General features: G+C 34.4%; 1 protein-coding gene across 4 annotated transcripts in view; it reads right to left on the bottom strand.

Moving 5' to 3' along the window:
- Positions 1-16861, bottom strand: part of RAD54B (RAD54 homolog B) — a 95314-nt gene that overhangs the window by 47256 nt on the left and 31197 nt on the right. Inside the window, exons 1-2 of one of the 4 annotated variants that reach the window (XM_049633140.1) lie at positions 7363-8185; positions 3110-3621 (exon numbers count right to left, since the gene is read on the bottom strand). The exons of 2 other annotated variants lie outside the window; for them this stretch is intronic. In XM_049633140.1, the coding sequence (XP_049489097.1) occupies positions 3110-3621; positions 7363-7736 (886 nt within the window). In that variant the 5' untranslated portion in view covers positions 7737-8185. Of the gene's footprint in view, positions 1-3109; positions 3622-7362; positions 8186-16861 lie in introns of those variants that run through there. One more of the 4 variants, XM_049633141.1, reaches the window with a different exon arrangement.

Here is a 16861-nt window from a genome sequence, read left to right as displayed (position 1 = left end):
GCCAAGTACTTAATTTGAAATTTTTAAGAAATCTAATGGTATGTTTAGAAATGAAAAGAGCTTTGTTAAGTTTTTCAGGATGCCATTATAAATCATACCTAGTTTAGAAAAATCAAGTTGTAAAAGTAACAATGTATCATTTAAGTTCATGTGGATAAGATACAAAGGTGGCAAAAATAACCTGTTATCCAAATTACTAATATACTCAATGAAAGGATATTTTGACTTAGCTTATTTTTCAATTTTAGTATGCTTTTACAGAATCAAGTCTACATTTTAAAAATAAAATCACTCTTACCTATGTTTTTCAGCATTACATTTCGTAGGTAAAGTTCATGGCATTTAAATTTTTGCAAATTACAATTAAACAAGATTGACTCAGAAAAATGCTGCAGTAAACTCACTGCAATAAGTACAATTCTGGTGTTTAAATGTATATAAAAATAAAGTTTTTTCTTCTACGCAGTCCCTAAATTCTAAGGAGTCTGTCACCTGACACAACCAAAGAAACAACAATCTTGAACAATGCTGAAGGAAAATATGACTGTAGAAGACTATTACGGGCAGCAAAAAAACTTTCAAGGGCAATTTTGTATATTAATTTGTTACCTACCACAGTGATTTTAGAACCTAACCACACACAAAAATAAATGTGTTGCACTTTTTTGAACACAAAGCTCTCCTAGAAAACATCTCACAAATTTAATGTTGCACAGAGCAGAGTCTGGAAAACTGATCTGGCTGCACAAAGTCAACATTCAAATTGAACATTAACATCAATTCTGAGGAGCAGCATGCTAAGATTATAATATGAATTACATTACATATGGTAATATGCTTCCAATAATTTCAAAAGTTAAAACTGACTACTTCAAGGATGTATTTACTAAAATTATATTGTAAAAACATTAAATTAGAATTATAAGATTCTAATCTCTTGAGTCCAGTTTAGACTTAAAGAAAAATCACAGCATAAAGATGGAAGTACTGAAAAGAGGTATATCATGCATGCAAGGCATTTTCATAATAAAATATTTAGCTCTAATAGCAGACATAAAATGCCAATGAAATTAAGCAATCTACAAACTAAAATAGTACCAGGAGAGGTTTTTTTAATTCTATTTCAATAGCCATAACCTAATTCTGGATTTAATTTCCTCTCACTAAATGCCCAACCCACAAATGCTATTATAATGCTAACTCAGATATCTAATTTATATCCCTCTAATTAAAAGTGTTCAATGACTACTTATTGTACATTCAACTGTGATTATTTAAAAACAGCATTCAGTGTCATCCATAATCTGGATCAATCAACCAATCAACTTCCAAACTAATGTCCCTCAATTCACCTTCACCCACCTCCTCTTTTCAGCAAAATTTTTTGAGAATCTAGTATGATTTAGGCATCAAGCTACATTCCAAATACTCTGTTCTAGTGGTTCTCAAACTTTAGCTTCCATCAGAATCTCTAGAGGGTTTATAACAGATTGCTGGATTCACCTCCAGAGTTTCTGATTCAAAAGGAAATGGATTTACATTTCTAACAAAGTTCTCAAGTGGTGGCGATGTTGCTGGTCAACGCTACTCTTGGTGAACCATTACTCTACTCCAAAGGCAACAAACTGGAAGCCCAGTGGCCGAATGAGGCCCACTCACATGTTTTGTCTATGTAGTTTTTAAAACATTTTGAATTATTTGCAAACATTTTTAAGTTGAAAATCTTCACATAAAAATGCAAATTCCTGGAGTACTGCATGTAAAAATTTTGCTGGAGCTAATAGTAGCTATTCATTTAATCCTAGTCTAGGTAACTAAGTCCTAATTGGCCCTCTCTGTATCCACTTAAAATCACCTGGCCTACCACTGTGCTTGTATTCCCTGATTCACTTCTCCCCATTCTCTAAACCTTTTCCCATGTTGTTCATTCTGACTTAAACATCCTTTTTCCACTGTAATGAAATACTGAAATTCCACCTACCCATTTCTAAAGATTGGCTTAAAAATCCTTCCTCAACAAAGCACCAACAAAAATATACATATTAAAAATTTCACTTAAATTTAAAATGTGCTTTCAGAATTGGGATTTTATTTCTGCAAATACTAAAATAGCAGTATTTACAATAATATATATTAAATCATAACTATTTTTTGCTATTTCTATGTAAAATTTTAATTTTGTTCATTAACTTTTTTACTGTGAAATAAATCTTTTTCAGAATAAGATATGAAAAATGATTACGACATTAAATCTTATAGCCAAAATATATAAGTCCAGACAGAGAACATCTTATTTTGCTGGACAAAAAAGGGAAGAAGGCTAGGGGTAACTGATAGAAGTCCCCTGATTTCATAACTATGAATCTTTAAAAGCAATTTTGATGAAATAAACACTTCTATAATTTTTTCATATGGAATATATTTTAGTGGATTTTTACTTCTATGGAATAGCAGGGGAGAAACCTACAGAGAAATGAAAACTGAATGCTGGTCCTTGCTCTGCCATAAACAGCTCTGTTACATCAAGTCACTGAGTTCTCCAATTGACCTCAGTTTCATATCTCTAAACTGAAGAGGTGGAAAAAAGTGATTTCCAAATACCTTCCCTCTCTAAAATTCTACCACTTCTTCAAAACACAGGGAAGCATAAAAATCAATGTCATACAGACAAGCTTCTCTTATCAGGCCTGTACTGTTTCTAAATTAGACGGACTTAAAAACCTTGAACTACAGTTTTCAAAGCTCTAATTTAAAATGCTGAAGACTCAGAACTTTGAAAGAATATGTTTGTATATCTTTTTCATGTATGTTCTATTTTAATGATCAAAATAAGACATCTTTTGTAAGGCCATCAATTAAACTTCTTAGAAAAAAAAATTGAAGACAAAAAATATATAACCATGCCAACCAATGCATACGTTTTAATATATGTCAAAAGAAAATTAAATAATTGGATAATGTCAAAAAAAAAGGCTTTTTCACAATTGAGACTAACAACACTTTTTAAGAGTATATGTATCCTGCTTAGGATATTACCAAATGAAAGTAATTGGGCCAAAATTAAAATTATCAAATTGCAAGATTAAAAAAAAATATTAGAGACTATTACATTCAGGCAGATCATGCCGTAAGCGAACTGCTTTCAACTTCTCCACTTCAATTTTTGCTCTTAGCAGCTCTTCCTCTAGCTGCTGCCTTCTTTTCAATCCATCCCTCTTCTCCTGAACGTACAATCCAAAATTTTTTTGATTTTCTAAAATTATCTGATGCTCTTCTTTCAGCATTTGCAGAATCTGAGGGTCATACCCTAACTGTGACCTAAAGTGTTCTCCACGCTCATGCCGAAAAAAATCATCTCTCCTTGGGATAGAAGATGGAGACGAGGTCATTCTCATGTCAACAGAGGAAAGTGACGGCGACAAAGATCTTTCCATAACATGTACTAATTCATGGTCTTCTCTTTGCTCTAAAATATCACTCTGTTGAGAATTTAAAACCAGTGGAGGAGGGGGCTTAATGTCTTCTTCTTGCTTCACCTCCACTGTAATAGCAACTGGATGGTGATCCAACATTACCTGTAGTGAACTCGTACCAGCCTGTGCTTCCTCATCCAAGTTTGCACTACAGCACACAAAAAAGCATTAAATGTAAATCAAATGAAGACAAGAGCATATTTATAGCATCATTTCATAATTAGTATACATCAAATTGTCAAGCTTTAGAGCTATAAAGAAAATTGGAAACAAAAAAATTTAATCCTTGAAATTTAAAATGACTAAATTTAAAATTTCAATAATATATATATACAGCTCTCACTGCATCCTTAACTTTAAAATCAAGCTCTTAAAAGGACAAAAAATTGCAAATACTACCTAAGGCCAATGAAGTAAATAAAAAAGAAAGGCCTTTCTTAATGCTCTCAAAGAGATGCCACATGTTCCCACAAGCCCGACATTCTTAAATGGTATAAAGGGACATTTACCGCACTTTGGGCCTTGCTATTCCCACACCTTAGCCCTAGATCCCCTGCTCCTGCTCTCCTGGGCTGATCTAAAAATCACCAAGGTCCATGATTTCTAGGATAGTAGAAGACCATAGATAGGAGGTACTGTCCTCCTATAGGATTTCTATATCTGTCCAAAAAAAACCAAAATCAAGTTCTTGTATGGCTTTGGGTATGCCCAACTATCAGAATGTTATCCTAACTATACAATTTTAGATACCATGGTGTTTATTCTTTACAGATCCTAAACCACATGACTCTGTTGGCCTTTCAGTCTTTCAACCATTGGTCAGGTAAAGTTCACAGGGAAAGGTTTCATATCCACTACTGTATCCCCAGCAGAGCATAATACTGTACTTGGAACCTAGCAGGTATTTATCACATGTTGAATGATTAAACAAAAGGCATTTTTAATGAAGTATTTTTAAATGGCTTATATACTATATACTGAAAGCCTGTTAAATTTACATGTAACTTTCATAAAATACGCACTTCTATCAGAGAAAACTAGTTTTAGCGTAATTTAAACTGTGACATAACAATATTTGTTATGACATAAAACACAATGTATCTAAAAATTCTACTTTTTCAACAAACAAATTTCATGAGTAACATGAAGCTACTGATTAAGAATATGTAATTTTTTTCTTGGGTTTTTTTAAATTTATGCTTCTGCCTAACTTAAAAATAAGTTATAGAGGGGAAAGGGAGTATCGGACCATTAGTGAAAAAAACACTACATTCAACATTAGAGAACACTTTCCAAATGATAAATAAGTAACATAGTTAAGAATGCACTCTATATGGATGATTAAAATGCTGGAATAAGTTCAAGTAGAACATGAGGAACAAAATTAAAACTCTCCATATGTCACTTACTAATGAAATTAAATTGCCAGAAATTATCAGATATTTAAGAGATACAAATGAAATAATAAGATATATAGTATGTTATGAAAAATTTGTAGATTATATAAATTCCTTACTTTTCATTCTTTTTGTCATCTTACAATTTTCAAAAGTAAAACAATACAATATCAATGTAATTCAAAGTAGCAAGTCTTCCCTTTATTAACTCTAAAACCTAGCAAGAAGGAAGGTTAAAACTACAGACAAAAATGAAACTTTTAAAAACCCACATAATTGCTATTCCAAATTAGTATGTATAAAGGAGTATAAGAACCACTATTATATACAGACATTACACTCCCATGTAAATTTTAAAATGCTTTTATCAGAAATATTCATTTTCATTGAAACATTACAAGTAAGCATAACGAAGTAAAAAATAAAAAATGTTTTAGAGAAGGTCACAAAAATTATAAGCAGAAGGACTTCTAAAATTTATGAATTTTGAAGGTCAAATAGACTGCAAAAACACAAAATATAATCTGATATTAGAGAAAAGTAAAAATAAAGACATATATCAATGTGTTATAGAGGTAGCCTTACAAAACAGGTATATATCTTTAAATATGTTAAATATAAGCAGTAATATTTACCTTATTAAGAATGGGAGAGTTTGGTGAGATTAACAGGCATATTTTATACTGAAGCATAACTAAGATTATAGATTATAAACTTCTGAGAATTATGAAGATTCAAGATGATGTCAAATCAAGTAAAAGCACATTAAATATACAAATATGTTAAATAAAAATGCTAATACAGAGAAAATGGCAATGTGCACACTGACACAAGCACTTAAAAGGCTTATTTCTAATAATAAATTCTTCCCTTTAAAATATGAAAAGTTGTTCTTGTTTAAATAGTGGGTTTTGTAATGTATAAATTAACAAATTCATTTATCAGAGCAATGTTGTTATCCCAAAAGATTGACTGTATGTTCACAAAGTCATAATGTAAACAGATACTTGTATATTACTTCTCTTCTATACTCACTGTATTTTTAAAATACACCACTAATTAAAACTACAGTTTATATATGTAGTTTTCAAATTACAAAAGCCTATACTTAATACCCAAAAGGTAGTTTTATACCTGTAACACGAAAGCCACTTTGCGGGGGCAGGGGGGTGGTTAATAAGCAGTACAGTATAAAAGTCTCACTGTGGAGTTTTTTGGACACCCAGCAAATTAGGATTTAATCATTTCTCTTCACAGAGAACATTTTAAGCACTGATGAATTAATACACTGTGTATCCAAGTTCCAGATTCCCCCTGATTTTTTTTTTTTTTTACTATGTTATCTACCAGAAATAAGCAGTGTATGATAAGAAGCTGGTCTCAAAAAAACTACCCTAATAAATTATAAAAATAACAAGTTTGGTTAAAAAAGTTTTTCTCCCCTGTTTCTCTCCTAACTTCAAAAGGATTTCACAGGTAATCAATAATTTAGCTTATATAATGACTCTTCCACCAAGAAGAAAGCACTGTAAATCTTTGTTTGAAATGTCCCTCAACTCACAAGTTTACAATTTGTTTAAATAACCCTAAATGGTTCAGAAGAATGCAGCTGCCATTTTTATCTTTTGTCAGGGGTTAAAATTTGAATTAGTAATAAGATAACAGTTTTGAAGATTCCCAGTTATTCCCAGACCATAAATTTAACCAAACAACTGTTTCTAACCCTGTAAGAACTTAGTTGCTTACTCATATATTAAAATTCATAGTTTATATCTTTGCAAAATAGGAGTGCTTACCCTTCTTTCCTATATGATTCAAGATCAAAGTGAAACTACACCATTAATGAACAAAAACAACAAAAACTTTTAATTTTATTAAGTAATCTGAATCCCTAATTAGGCATTAACTCCTTGTATTTATCTTTCTTATTTTGAATATGTTGGAAAATAATTTAAACTGTCTTAGTATATACAATCATGCCATTAATAAATTTACTTAATTTTTTATTTTAGGCTTTTAGCTCAATTAATATTCACTAAGTGTAGACAGTAATAATTCATTAAAAAACAAGGGTTCTTCCATTTCTCTTGAAACTGCTAACTTTACATAAAATTGAAAATTCCAATGAAATATAATCTTAAATAAGAAAAAGATATCTCTCAGAAGCTAATTAGCAATTTAAATTTTAAGCTTAAAAAGTTTATGAGGTTATGTTACAAATTTCATCCCATTTATTACTCCCTAACCTTTACTTTTAGAAACTATAGAGAGAAGGAAGGGGGAGGGGAAGACAATAAAAAGTGGCTTAAATCAAATGCAGCAGAAAAATTCCTTATAGCCTCACTTTTCTTTTTTAAGAAAGCAAAACAAAGACACTATTCATTGCTCCCGTAGTGGGGATGCTTACTATGCATATCTCTATCACAACTAAGCCAGAGCCCAATAGATAGGAGGCGCCATAATTTTCCACAAGAAAATAAAATAAAGCTTACCTTTGAATGTGGTTCCTGTCTCTTACCAGGCAAAAACTGGAAATCTGGGGAATCATCTCCATAACTTTCTTGGTTGGCTCAGAAATATTGCTTTTAAAATCTGATTGGGTCTCTTTTTGCTGCAATAGCTCCTGTTTGGCATATTCTTTGAGCCTTTTGTAAAGGGTGCGTAGGCCCTGGGCTGTTCGAGGAGGGCGATCTACTCCAATTGCATTATAGTTTACTGCTATGATATCCCAACATCTATTCTTTTCCACTATTACTGAATGTTTATTAGTGTGTTCTTCGAGAATTTTAACATATGGCTTCACAAGCTTTAGCAAATCAAGCTTTTCAGATAAGGTAAAATTGGAAGATCTAGCCTTTCCTACCATTGTTCTTTTCAAATTAAGTAGGCAGTTTCTGAAACCACCATGCAGCCTTCAGCTCTGCCCAGCTCTTTTCACAAACAGAAAAAGATCAGGCTTAACTAGGCTAGCCTCATTTAGGCCCACGCCTACAGGGGAGGGTTTATTAAAATTCCTCCAGCTTAAGCTGACGCAGGTTCAGGAAATCTGCTTAAGCCAAGCCTGACCTACATAAAGCTTCTCACTGAAGAAGACAGGAAGGCACAAGCAAAACACACTTGTGTATAAAGAGAACAGCTCGAGATAGGATTTAATACACAAAGGTCTAGAGATAAACAGGGAACACAGCTAAAAATTAGCTAATTTAGTGAGAATATCGTATTTCCACACATGTATGCCTAGCTGATAGACTGAAACTGCATTGCAGTACCACTTTAATAAAAACAAAAGAGGAACTGTTTTGTGCTATTTGTTTACAAATCCAGTAGACAGGGAAATGAAAAACTAAAGATGAGTGATGAATGTAGTGATTCCTAACAGAGCCCCTAATCACTGTTTTCTGAGCTGCTGTTCTCTTACAAAATCTGCATAATGCTGGTCCTGCTGTCAATCAGGAATTGCATATCCTCTAGCTAGTTAGGTTACACCCAGACTCAGACTTCACAGTAAAGCTAAGCTTCTCCTTCATTTACAGTCTACAGTAGCCACTACATTTTTTTCAGTTACTTATGAAAAAATTTTTGTTGAACATTAAATCTAAAAAACACTTAAAAATTATATGTTTAAAGCAATGGATTATTCTAGCTGGAACGTATGTGAATATGCTAGCCTGCTTTATCATGTGTAAAAAACACCATTCACAGTGAGAACAGAATAATCATGCCTGAAGACCGCACACAACAAAATGGCATTTGCTATTATTACAGAGCAGGATTTTTATTTAGCTATATTCATATAATTTGGACTATTTAAAAACGAGACACCAGGAGGCGCTTTGGGTGGCTCAGACAGTTAAGCGTCTCACTCGATTTAATTTCAGTTCAGGTCATGATCCCACGGTTCGTGGGATCAAGCCCTGAGTCTGACTCTGCACTGGAAGTTCAGAGCCTGCTTGGGATTCTCTCTCTCTGCCCCTCCCCCTCCTGCAGTATCTCTCTCTGGCTCTCAAATAAACATTAAAAAAGAGAGAAAGAGAGAGAGACTTCAGGCTCAAAATAGAGTCACTTATGCTAAGTCCCATGTCACCTAATTGCAACTTAATTACAGTTTTGGCTCTTCCAAAAATGGGATTTTAAACCAATCGAGAACTATGTGATCAGCACTAGTGAAGCAATCTGCCTGACAGACCCCTGCCAGACCCTTAAGGAAAATGAACACAACCAATCCACTTTTTCCTAGGATAATTTCCTTGTTCGCACTCACTTCTGCCTATTAAAGTCATTCATTTTGTATAGTTCCTCAGAGTTCTCTTCTGTCTGTTAAATGGGATGCTACCTAATTCATAAATCATTGAATAAAATCAATAAGACCTTCAAAACTTATTCAATTGAATGTTGTTTTTTAACAAATGTAAACAGCTAGTCTAGCCATTTGCAAGGCCACCAGGTGGAGTTTAGAATGTACTTTCTAATCCCTGTCAGAAAACATAATAAATGTATGCATAACAATTTTAACAATGTAACATAAACAAGGTAAAAAAAAAAAAAAAAGCCTATTTTCCCTTCATATACAAGTATAGGGGCTAAGGGCAAGCTGCTCCAAAAATGGGCCACTTTGGATGAAGACTGTTTTGACCTAAAAGCAATCAAAACTCAGCAGATTCAGGAAAAGCTCTTAACCTCCCCCTCAACTGCCTAAATTTACATTGAAAAGGAGAACCTGTACCAAGAAGAAAAGCTACTAACAGATTGTTCCTTACTTAAGAAAGGTATCTACAGTAACAGGGCAACCTTTGTTTTCCATACATATACTCTTACCTTCCTGCTAAAGGTCTTCCTCCTCTTTGTTTTCCCAGACCACTAAACCCCCTCCTTAGCTCAGGATGTTATGTAAGTCTCAAATTCCCTGTCTTTGAAATCTCATGTCTGTGTGGATTCCCCGTATGCATAAAACTAAATTTGATTTTCTCATGCTAATCTATCTCCTGTCAATTTAATTCTTAGTCCAGTGAAAAAGACCTAAAGGGCAGAAGATACTTATTCCTCCCTAACATAGCCGTTAGGCAGTTTTATTGCTCAGTAAATTGCAGAAAATAGAAATGCAAATAATATTTGTCCACAGAGATGCAAACTAAAAACTGACCCACCTAACAACCTGATCAAAGGAACTCAAAGGAAACCCAAGAATACAGGATATATGCCATCTTTAGATAATAAACTTAGTTAATTTCAGAAGAAATAACTGGTGATGTATTAAAAAATGAAATGCTGGGGCACCCGGGTGGCTCAGTCGGTTAAAGTGTCCGACTTCAGCTCAGGTCATAATCTCACGGTTCGGTTCTTGAGTTCAAGCCCTACATTGGGCTCCCTGCTGTCAGCACAGAGCCCTCTTCAGATCCTCTGTTACCCCTCTCTCTAACCATTCCACACTCATACTCTCTCAAAAATAAACAAACATTAAAAATTTTTAATAAAAAATGAAATACTAATAAAAATATGAAAAATCAATAAATCTCATAAAATTATCTCAAAGAATGTATACTAAAAATAATTTTCATCCACAAGACTGGCAAAATTCTTAAAGATTGAAAATGTCAAGTAGACGATGGTGCAGGGCAAAGGGTTCTCTTTGGTACTATCATGGGAGTGTAAAACAGCATTCTGGATGGCGGTGTGAGAGTATTAATATTTCACATGTGTAAAACCTTCTAAAATTGCAGTAATCTTACTTCTCAGAATCTAACTTAGAAAAAATATTCAAATACAGGGAAGAATAAACCATTCCCTGTAATACTATACTGTTGGAAGCAATCTAAGGGCATTTCAGGTGGGGACAATTAAAATCACTAGAATAGGGGCGCCTGGTGGCATAGTTGGGAAAGCATCCAACTCTTGGTTTAGGCTCAGGTCATGATCTTGCAGTTCGTGCGTTTAGACCCCACATTAGGGTCTGTGCCTGACAGCATGGAGCCTACCTGGTATTCTCTCTCTGCTCCTCCCCACCCACCTCTCTCTCAAAATAAATAAAATTTAAAAAAAAAATTTTTTTTAATCACTAGAATACATCCATAACTCTAGGCAGCACTAAAATAAAAGAGGCAGATTTTTATGTATTGACACAGAATAAGCTCCAAGATATATGGTAGGTGAAATGAGCAAGTAAAAGAAAAATACATACTCTATAGTCCCATTATGTTTACCAAAAACAACCAAAGCTAAATAACTGTAGGTACAGAAAAAATATACACAGGTACAAAACATGTAGGCAGGCATAAACACATGTATGAAAACATACTCCCAAAAGGTCTAGAACTCCACTGTCCAATACAGTAATGTTAAGAAAAGAAAACCACAGGCCCTAATGGTATCACTTTGACTGAGTTCCCAAACCGGGGCTTAATACCTAAACTTAGCTGCAGTTTCAACCTCCCCCCAGAAGTGTGGCCTTAACCAGTCAGTCAGAAAATTTTTCTTTCCACCAGTGCCAATGACTCTGTCATCTGGGTCCTCTCTCTCTCAAAGAAAGATGAGGTACTCTGCATGGTAAGACCCCTCCCCTAGAAAACAACCTTGTCAATCCTTTAATTTCGCTAATAACTTTCTTAACCCTCCTTCCTTCCTTCTATAAAAACCTTTCATTTTATACAACTCTTTGGAGTGCCTCTCTACTAGCTAGAGGAGGTGGGGCCCAAGGCATGAATTCTTTAATAAAGCCAATTAGATCTTCAAACTTACTTGGCCTGATTATTTAGCATAGCCATGAATCATGTGTGGCTACTGAGCATTTTAAATGTTGTTAATGGAACCGAGAAAGTGAATTTTAAATTTTATTGAATTTTAATTTAAAGTTAAAAAATTTAAATTGAAGAAACATATTTTTTCCATGAAATACTACTTTACTGTTTTGGTAGGATTACATTTTACATAACATTTTGATCCCATATACTACTATTTCTACATTACTGACAAGAACAACCCCCTTGACCAAACTTCAGTCAGGCTCCTCTGAGCCCTCTTCTCAACTACGCTTTGGCCTTGGCAGCCTGCCAGGCCCAGATTGGCAAGAATCTCTCCACTCTTGATACCTAACCAAATTCTTCATACCTTCACCCCGATCCTAACCAAGTTCCTCTCAGTAATTTTTCATTCACTCACTTCTATATCCTGCCCCTTGGCTATAAATCCCTGCTGTGTTGGGAGTTCAATTCAATCTCTACCCTCTACTGCAATAGTTTTGAGTAAAGTCTTCTTGCTTATTTTACTTTTCCAATACAATTTTTCTTTGACATTACACATAATCACATCACCAGTGTAGACAATGTTTCTTTCTTTCTTTTTTTTTTTTATAAAGTAATCTCTACACCTAATAAAGGGCGTAAACTCACAAACCTGAGGGTCAAGAGTCGCATGCTCTACCAACTGAGCCACCCAGGGCCCTTCCACCAGTGTATTCAATCTTAACAAATTGATTACGTTTGAATGATTTTTTTCTATGCACTGATGTAACATTTAATGGACTTGTTTGAATATTTTATGCAGACAGTACAAATTACAGTGATATCCTGTGTAACTGTAATTGATTACTGTTCTGAAATATTTATTACAGTTTTAATTGCATTATAATTAAACTCTTTTTCTAGCCAAAAACATTTAAGAATGGACAAAAAAAATTTTTTTTAATGTTTATTTATTTTTGAGAGACAGAGAGAGACAGAGCACAAGCAGGGGAGGAGCAGAGAGAGAGGGAGACACAGAATCCAAAACAGGCTCCAGGCTCTGAGCTGTCAGCACAGAGCCCAGCGCGGGGCTCGAACCCACAAACCGTGAGATCATGACCTGAGTTGAAGCCAGACGCTCAACCAACTGAGCCACCCAGGCACCCCAAAAATGGATAAATTTTTTAATATAAAAAGAAAATACACTACTGATGCAGAATCAAATGGACATGCAGAAGCTAGTACTCTCACTGGAACAATGAAGAATAAAGACTGGACTAAGGCACATCACAAATTTCACAATAAACACTAAATACAATTTGATACAAGAGAACAGAAATAAGCTGTTCATTGTGTAAAAAAATTTTAGATTATAAACCAGACAATACTATGTGACACTGTCAACAAATACATAGTAAATCTAACAAGAAATTTCCTCTCAACAAACAAAAATGAAGTTTAATCTAAAAAAAGAATTAAATATCCAGAAACATTTTTAAATAATATATAACAAGGTGTGAGCTTGTCACTTTGGCCAGCCATAAAATGGCTTGGTTTCTTGCACAAAAAAGGAAAACCATTTCTAGATGAAGACCTGGTGAAAAAACCTTTATTTCAGGTATGGAAATTTTGTTTAGAACATTACGGGAAAATTTTTTTAAAGATATTTTTAGGGGTGTCTGACTGGCTCAGTCAGAAGAGCATGCAATTTTTGATCTTGGGCTCATGAGCTCAAGCCCCATGTTGAGTGCAGAGATTACCAAAAAAAAAAACAAAAAACAAACAACAATATATACTTTTAAAAGGATTAATTAAGCAAACAATTGTCTGCAGAATACAAGACCTAACACACTGATTCAATGATTCAGTATTTTTAAAATACAAATACTTTTCTTTAGATTTAAATAAGTTGTACAATTAAAAGATAAACTTTACTATGAATATTTGGGTCACATCTTATCTCAAAGGACTTCCAAACTGATAAGAAATGCTATCAATTCATGACCAAATATTCATGGCATAGATATTTGTGTATCTTCTATATCTGTAAAAAGAAGAATTTCAGTGAGAAATGGAAAAAAAAAAGTTCCACCACAACCGATCATTGCTCTCTTAGGTTAGGTTAAAACTGATCTATTGAAATTTTAAAACAAAAAACTAATGTTTTGGGGTGTCTGGCTGGCTCAGTCAATAGAGCATGCAACTCTTGATCCTGGGGTCGTAAGTTCAAACCCCGTGTTGGGTGTACAGTTTACTTTAAAAGATAATTAATTAATGACAGATAAATAAACTCATGAATGTTTTACTTATTACTTTGTTCCAGATATACTATAAAAATTTTGTACTTCATTTTCATAAGTAGACTCTAAGGAAACTATCTTGAATATAGTTGTTAAAATCATTTGGAATATGTATGCAACTGCTATGACCACTGCCAGTTTATAGAAAAAGAAACAGAACACATTTCATTTAATGATGTTTTTTTGTTCTTCACCAGTGCTCACTGGTTGAGTCACAAAGTTTTGTAAAGAATTATAGTACTGTGAACTCCAATTCAACATTTGTTTGAAACAAAAGGAATGCTTGCCAAACATTCAATAATTAAAAACGAAAAAATGATACTTTACATTTTCTTACCAATATCACAGTTATATATGAATGAGCTAAATTTGAAGCTCTGACAAAAAAGTATCTGTGACCTGGTTAGATAGGTAAGAGAATTATGTTTAAAGTGAAAATTTTCGGGGTGCCCGGGTGGCTCAGTCGGTTGGGCAGCCGACTTCGGCTCAGGTCATGATCTCGCGGTCCGTGAGTTCGAGCCCAGCGTCAGGCTCTGTGCTGACAGCTCAGAGCCCGGAGCCTGTTTTGGATTCTGTGTCTCCCTCTCTCTCTCTGACCCTCCCCCATTCATGCTCTGTCTCTGTCTCAAAAATAAATAAACGTTAAAAAAAATTTTAAGTGAAAATTTTCATAATGATACAAATCAGTAAGTGACATACACATTTTTCCAACATGAATCAATGGAAAACTTTAATTGCAATTCAGAGTGATATGCAAATTGCATGCAAAAGCTATAAAATTTTTGAAAAGTACTTTGTTGGGGCGCCAGGGTAGCTCAGTTAATCATCCGACTGGATCTCAGTTTAGGTCTTAATCTCACAATCATGAGTTCAAGCCCTGTGTTGGGCTCTGCACTGAGCCTGGAGCCTGCTTAAGATTCTACCTCTCTCTCTCTCCCTCTGCTCCTCTCCCCCGCTCAGGCTCTCTCTCCAAAAATAAAAAAATATTTTGTTGATATTCATAAATTTAGAGCTGCCTTTTAATTTACACAATGACCGTGTGAAATCAATGTTAATAATATTAACATTGAAAATGTGACATAGTAAATTTACTTAACTTTGACATACTTTTGAATCTGATGTGGTTTTTTTTTTAATGTTTATTTATTTTTGAAGGAGAGAGACACAGAACGTGAGCAGGGGAGGGGCAGAGAGAGAGAGAGAGAGAGAGAGAGAGAGACATAGAATCCCTAACAGGCTCCAGGCTCTGAGCTGTCAGCACAGAGTCCAACGTGGGGCTCAAATTCACGAGCTGTGAGATCATGACCTGAGCTGAAGTCGGACGCTCAACTGACTGAGCCACCCAGGTGCCCTGAAACTGATACTTTTAATTCCCAGTCAAATCAATTCTTCTAAAACAGATGGAATTAGTTTTGCAGATCTAGATATGAATATAAACAAAATTTTTAAAAACTCTATTCAGATAGTAAACAACTTTTAACTATGTTTAGAACTTGGGTATACAAATCTGTTTTTTCAATTGTACTATGCAATCTAAATAATGATCAAGAATTCACAATAAAAATTCAGCATCCAAACTGAGATGTAAATGTAAAATATATACCAACTTTTTAAAACTTAGTACAAATAATAACATATTAATTACATGTTGAGATGATATAAATTTTGGGTTAAATAAAATGCATCATAAATATTAATTTCATCTGCTTTTTACTTTTTCTTAATGTGGCTACTAGAAAATTTTATAATCTATGTACATGATTTGTATTATATTTCTATTGACACAATGGTCTAGAAGGATAGCCATCAAATTATTGACAGTAACTATTACTGGGAGGAGACTGAAATGGAGAATAGTAAAGAACTATTAATTTAACTGTATTATTAGAAAATGTATAAAAATATGTTCATGTATCACTTATATAACCAAAATCAAATTGTAAGTAACTCTTACAAACTAAGAAAAACAATGCTATAGAATACCGGATGTAGAATAGAAAAAAATTTAAAGAATAAAAGAACATCCAACATATAGAACTTGACCTCATAAGCAATTAGGGAGATAGAAATGAAAAGATCACAGTAGATTTTACCGATTCAACTGGCAAAAGTTAAAAAAAGTTAGGGGCGCCTGGGTGGCTCAGTCGATTGAGCGTCTGACTTTGGCTCAGGTCATGATCTCACGGTTTGTGAGTTTGAGCCCCGCGTCGGGCTCTGTGCTGACAGCTCGGAGCTGGGAGCCTGTTTTGGATTCTGTCTCCTTCTCTCTCTGCCCTTCCCCACTTGTGCTCTGTCTCTCAAAAATAAATAAATGTAAAAAAAAAAAAAATTTTTTTTTAAAGTTAAAAAGGTTTAATTTAGCAGGATGTGTTAAAAAAGATGGGGAGGAGGCTCCTGGGTGGCTCAGTCGGTTAAGCGTCAGACTTCAGCTCAGGTCCTGATCTCACGGTCCGTAAGTTCAAGCCCCGCGTTGGGCTCTGTGCTGTCAGTTGAGTCTGGAGCCTGCTTCCGATTCTGTCTCCCTCTCTCTCTGCCCCTCCCCCACTCACTCTCTGTCTCTATCAAAAAATGAATAAATGTTAAAAAAAAAAACTTAAAAAAAAAAGATGGGGAAATAAATTCTCTCAGACGCTAATGATGGCAGAGTCATTTTGGAAGGCAGTTTGGCAGACCATATTAAAATGTAATGCAAGGGGCGCCTGGGTGGCTCAGTCGGTTAAGCGTCCGACTTCAGCTCAGGTCACGATCTCGCAGTCTGTGAGTCAGAGCCCTGTGTCGGACTCTGGGCTGATGGCTCAGAGCCTGGAGCCTGTTTCAGATTCTGTGTCTCCCTCTCTCTCTGCCCCTCCCCTGTTCATGCTTTGTCTCTCTCTGTCCCAAAAATAAATAAACGTCAAAAAAAAAAAAATTAAAATGTAATGCAAAAATAATAATTAAAAAAAGTAATGCAAACACATTATGATTCTGACTACTATTTG

Source organism: Panthera uncia, chromosome F2 (assembly GCF_023721935.1).
Source record: "Panthera uncia isolate 11264 chromosome F2, Puncia_PCG_1.0, whole genome shotgun sequence".
Lineage (NCBI taxonomy): Eukaryota > Metazoa > Chordata > Mammalia > Carnivora > Felidae > Panthera > Panthera uncia.
The sequence above is the reverse complement of the archived record's forward strand: the minus strand, read 5'-3'. Positions and strand labels throughout refer to the sequence as shown.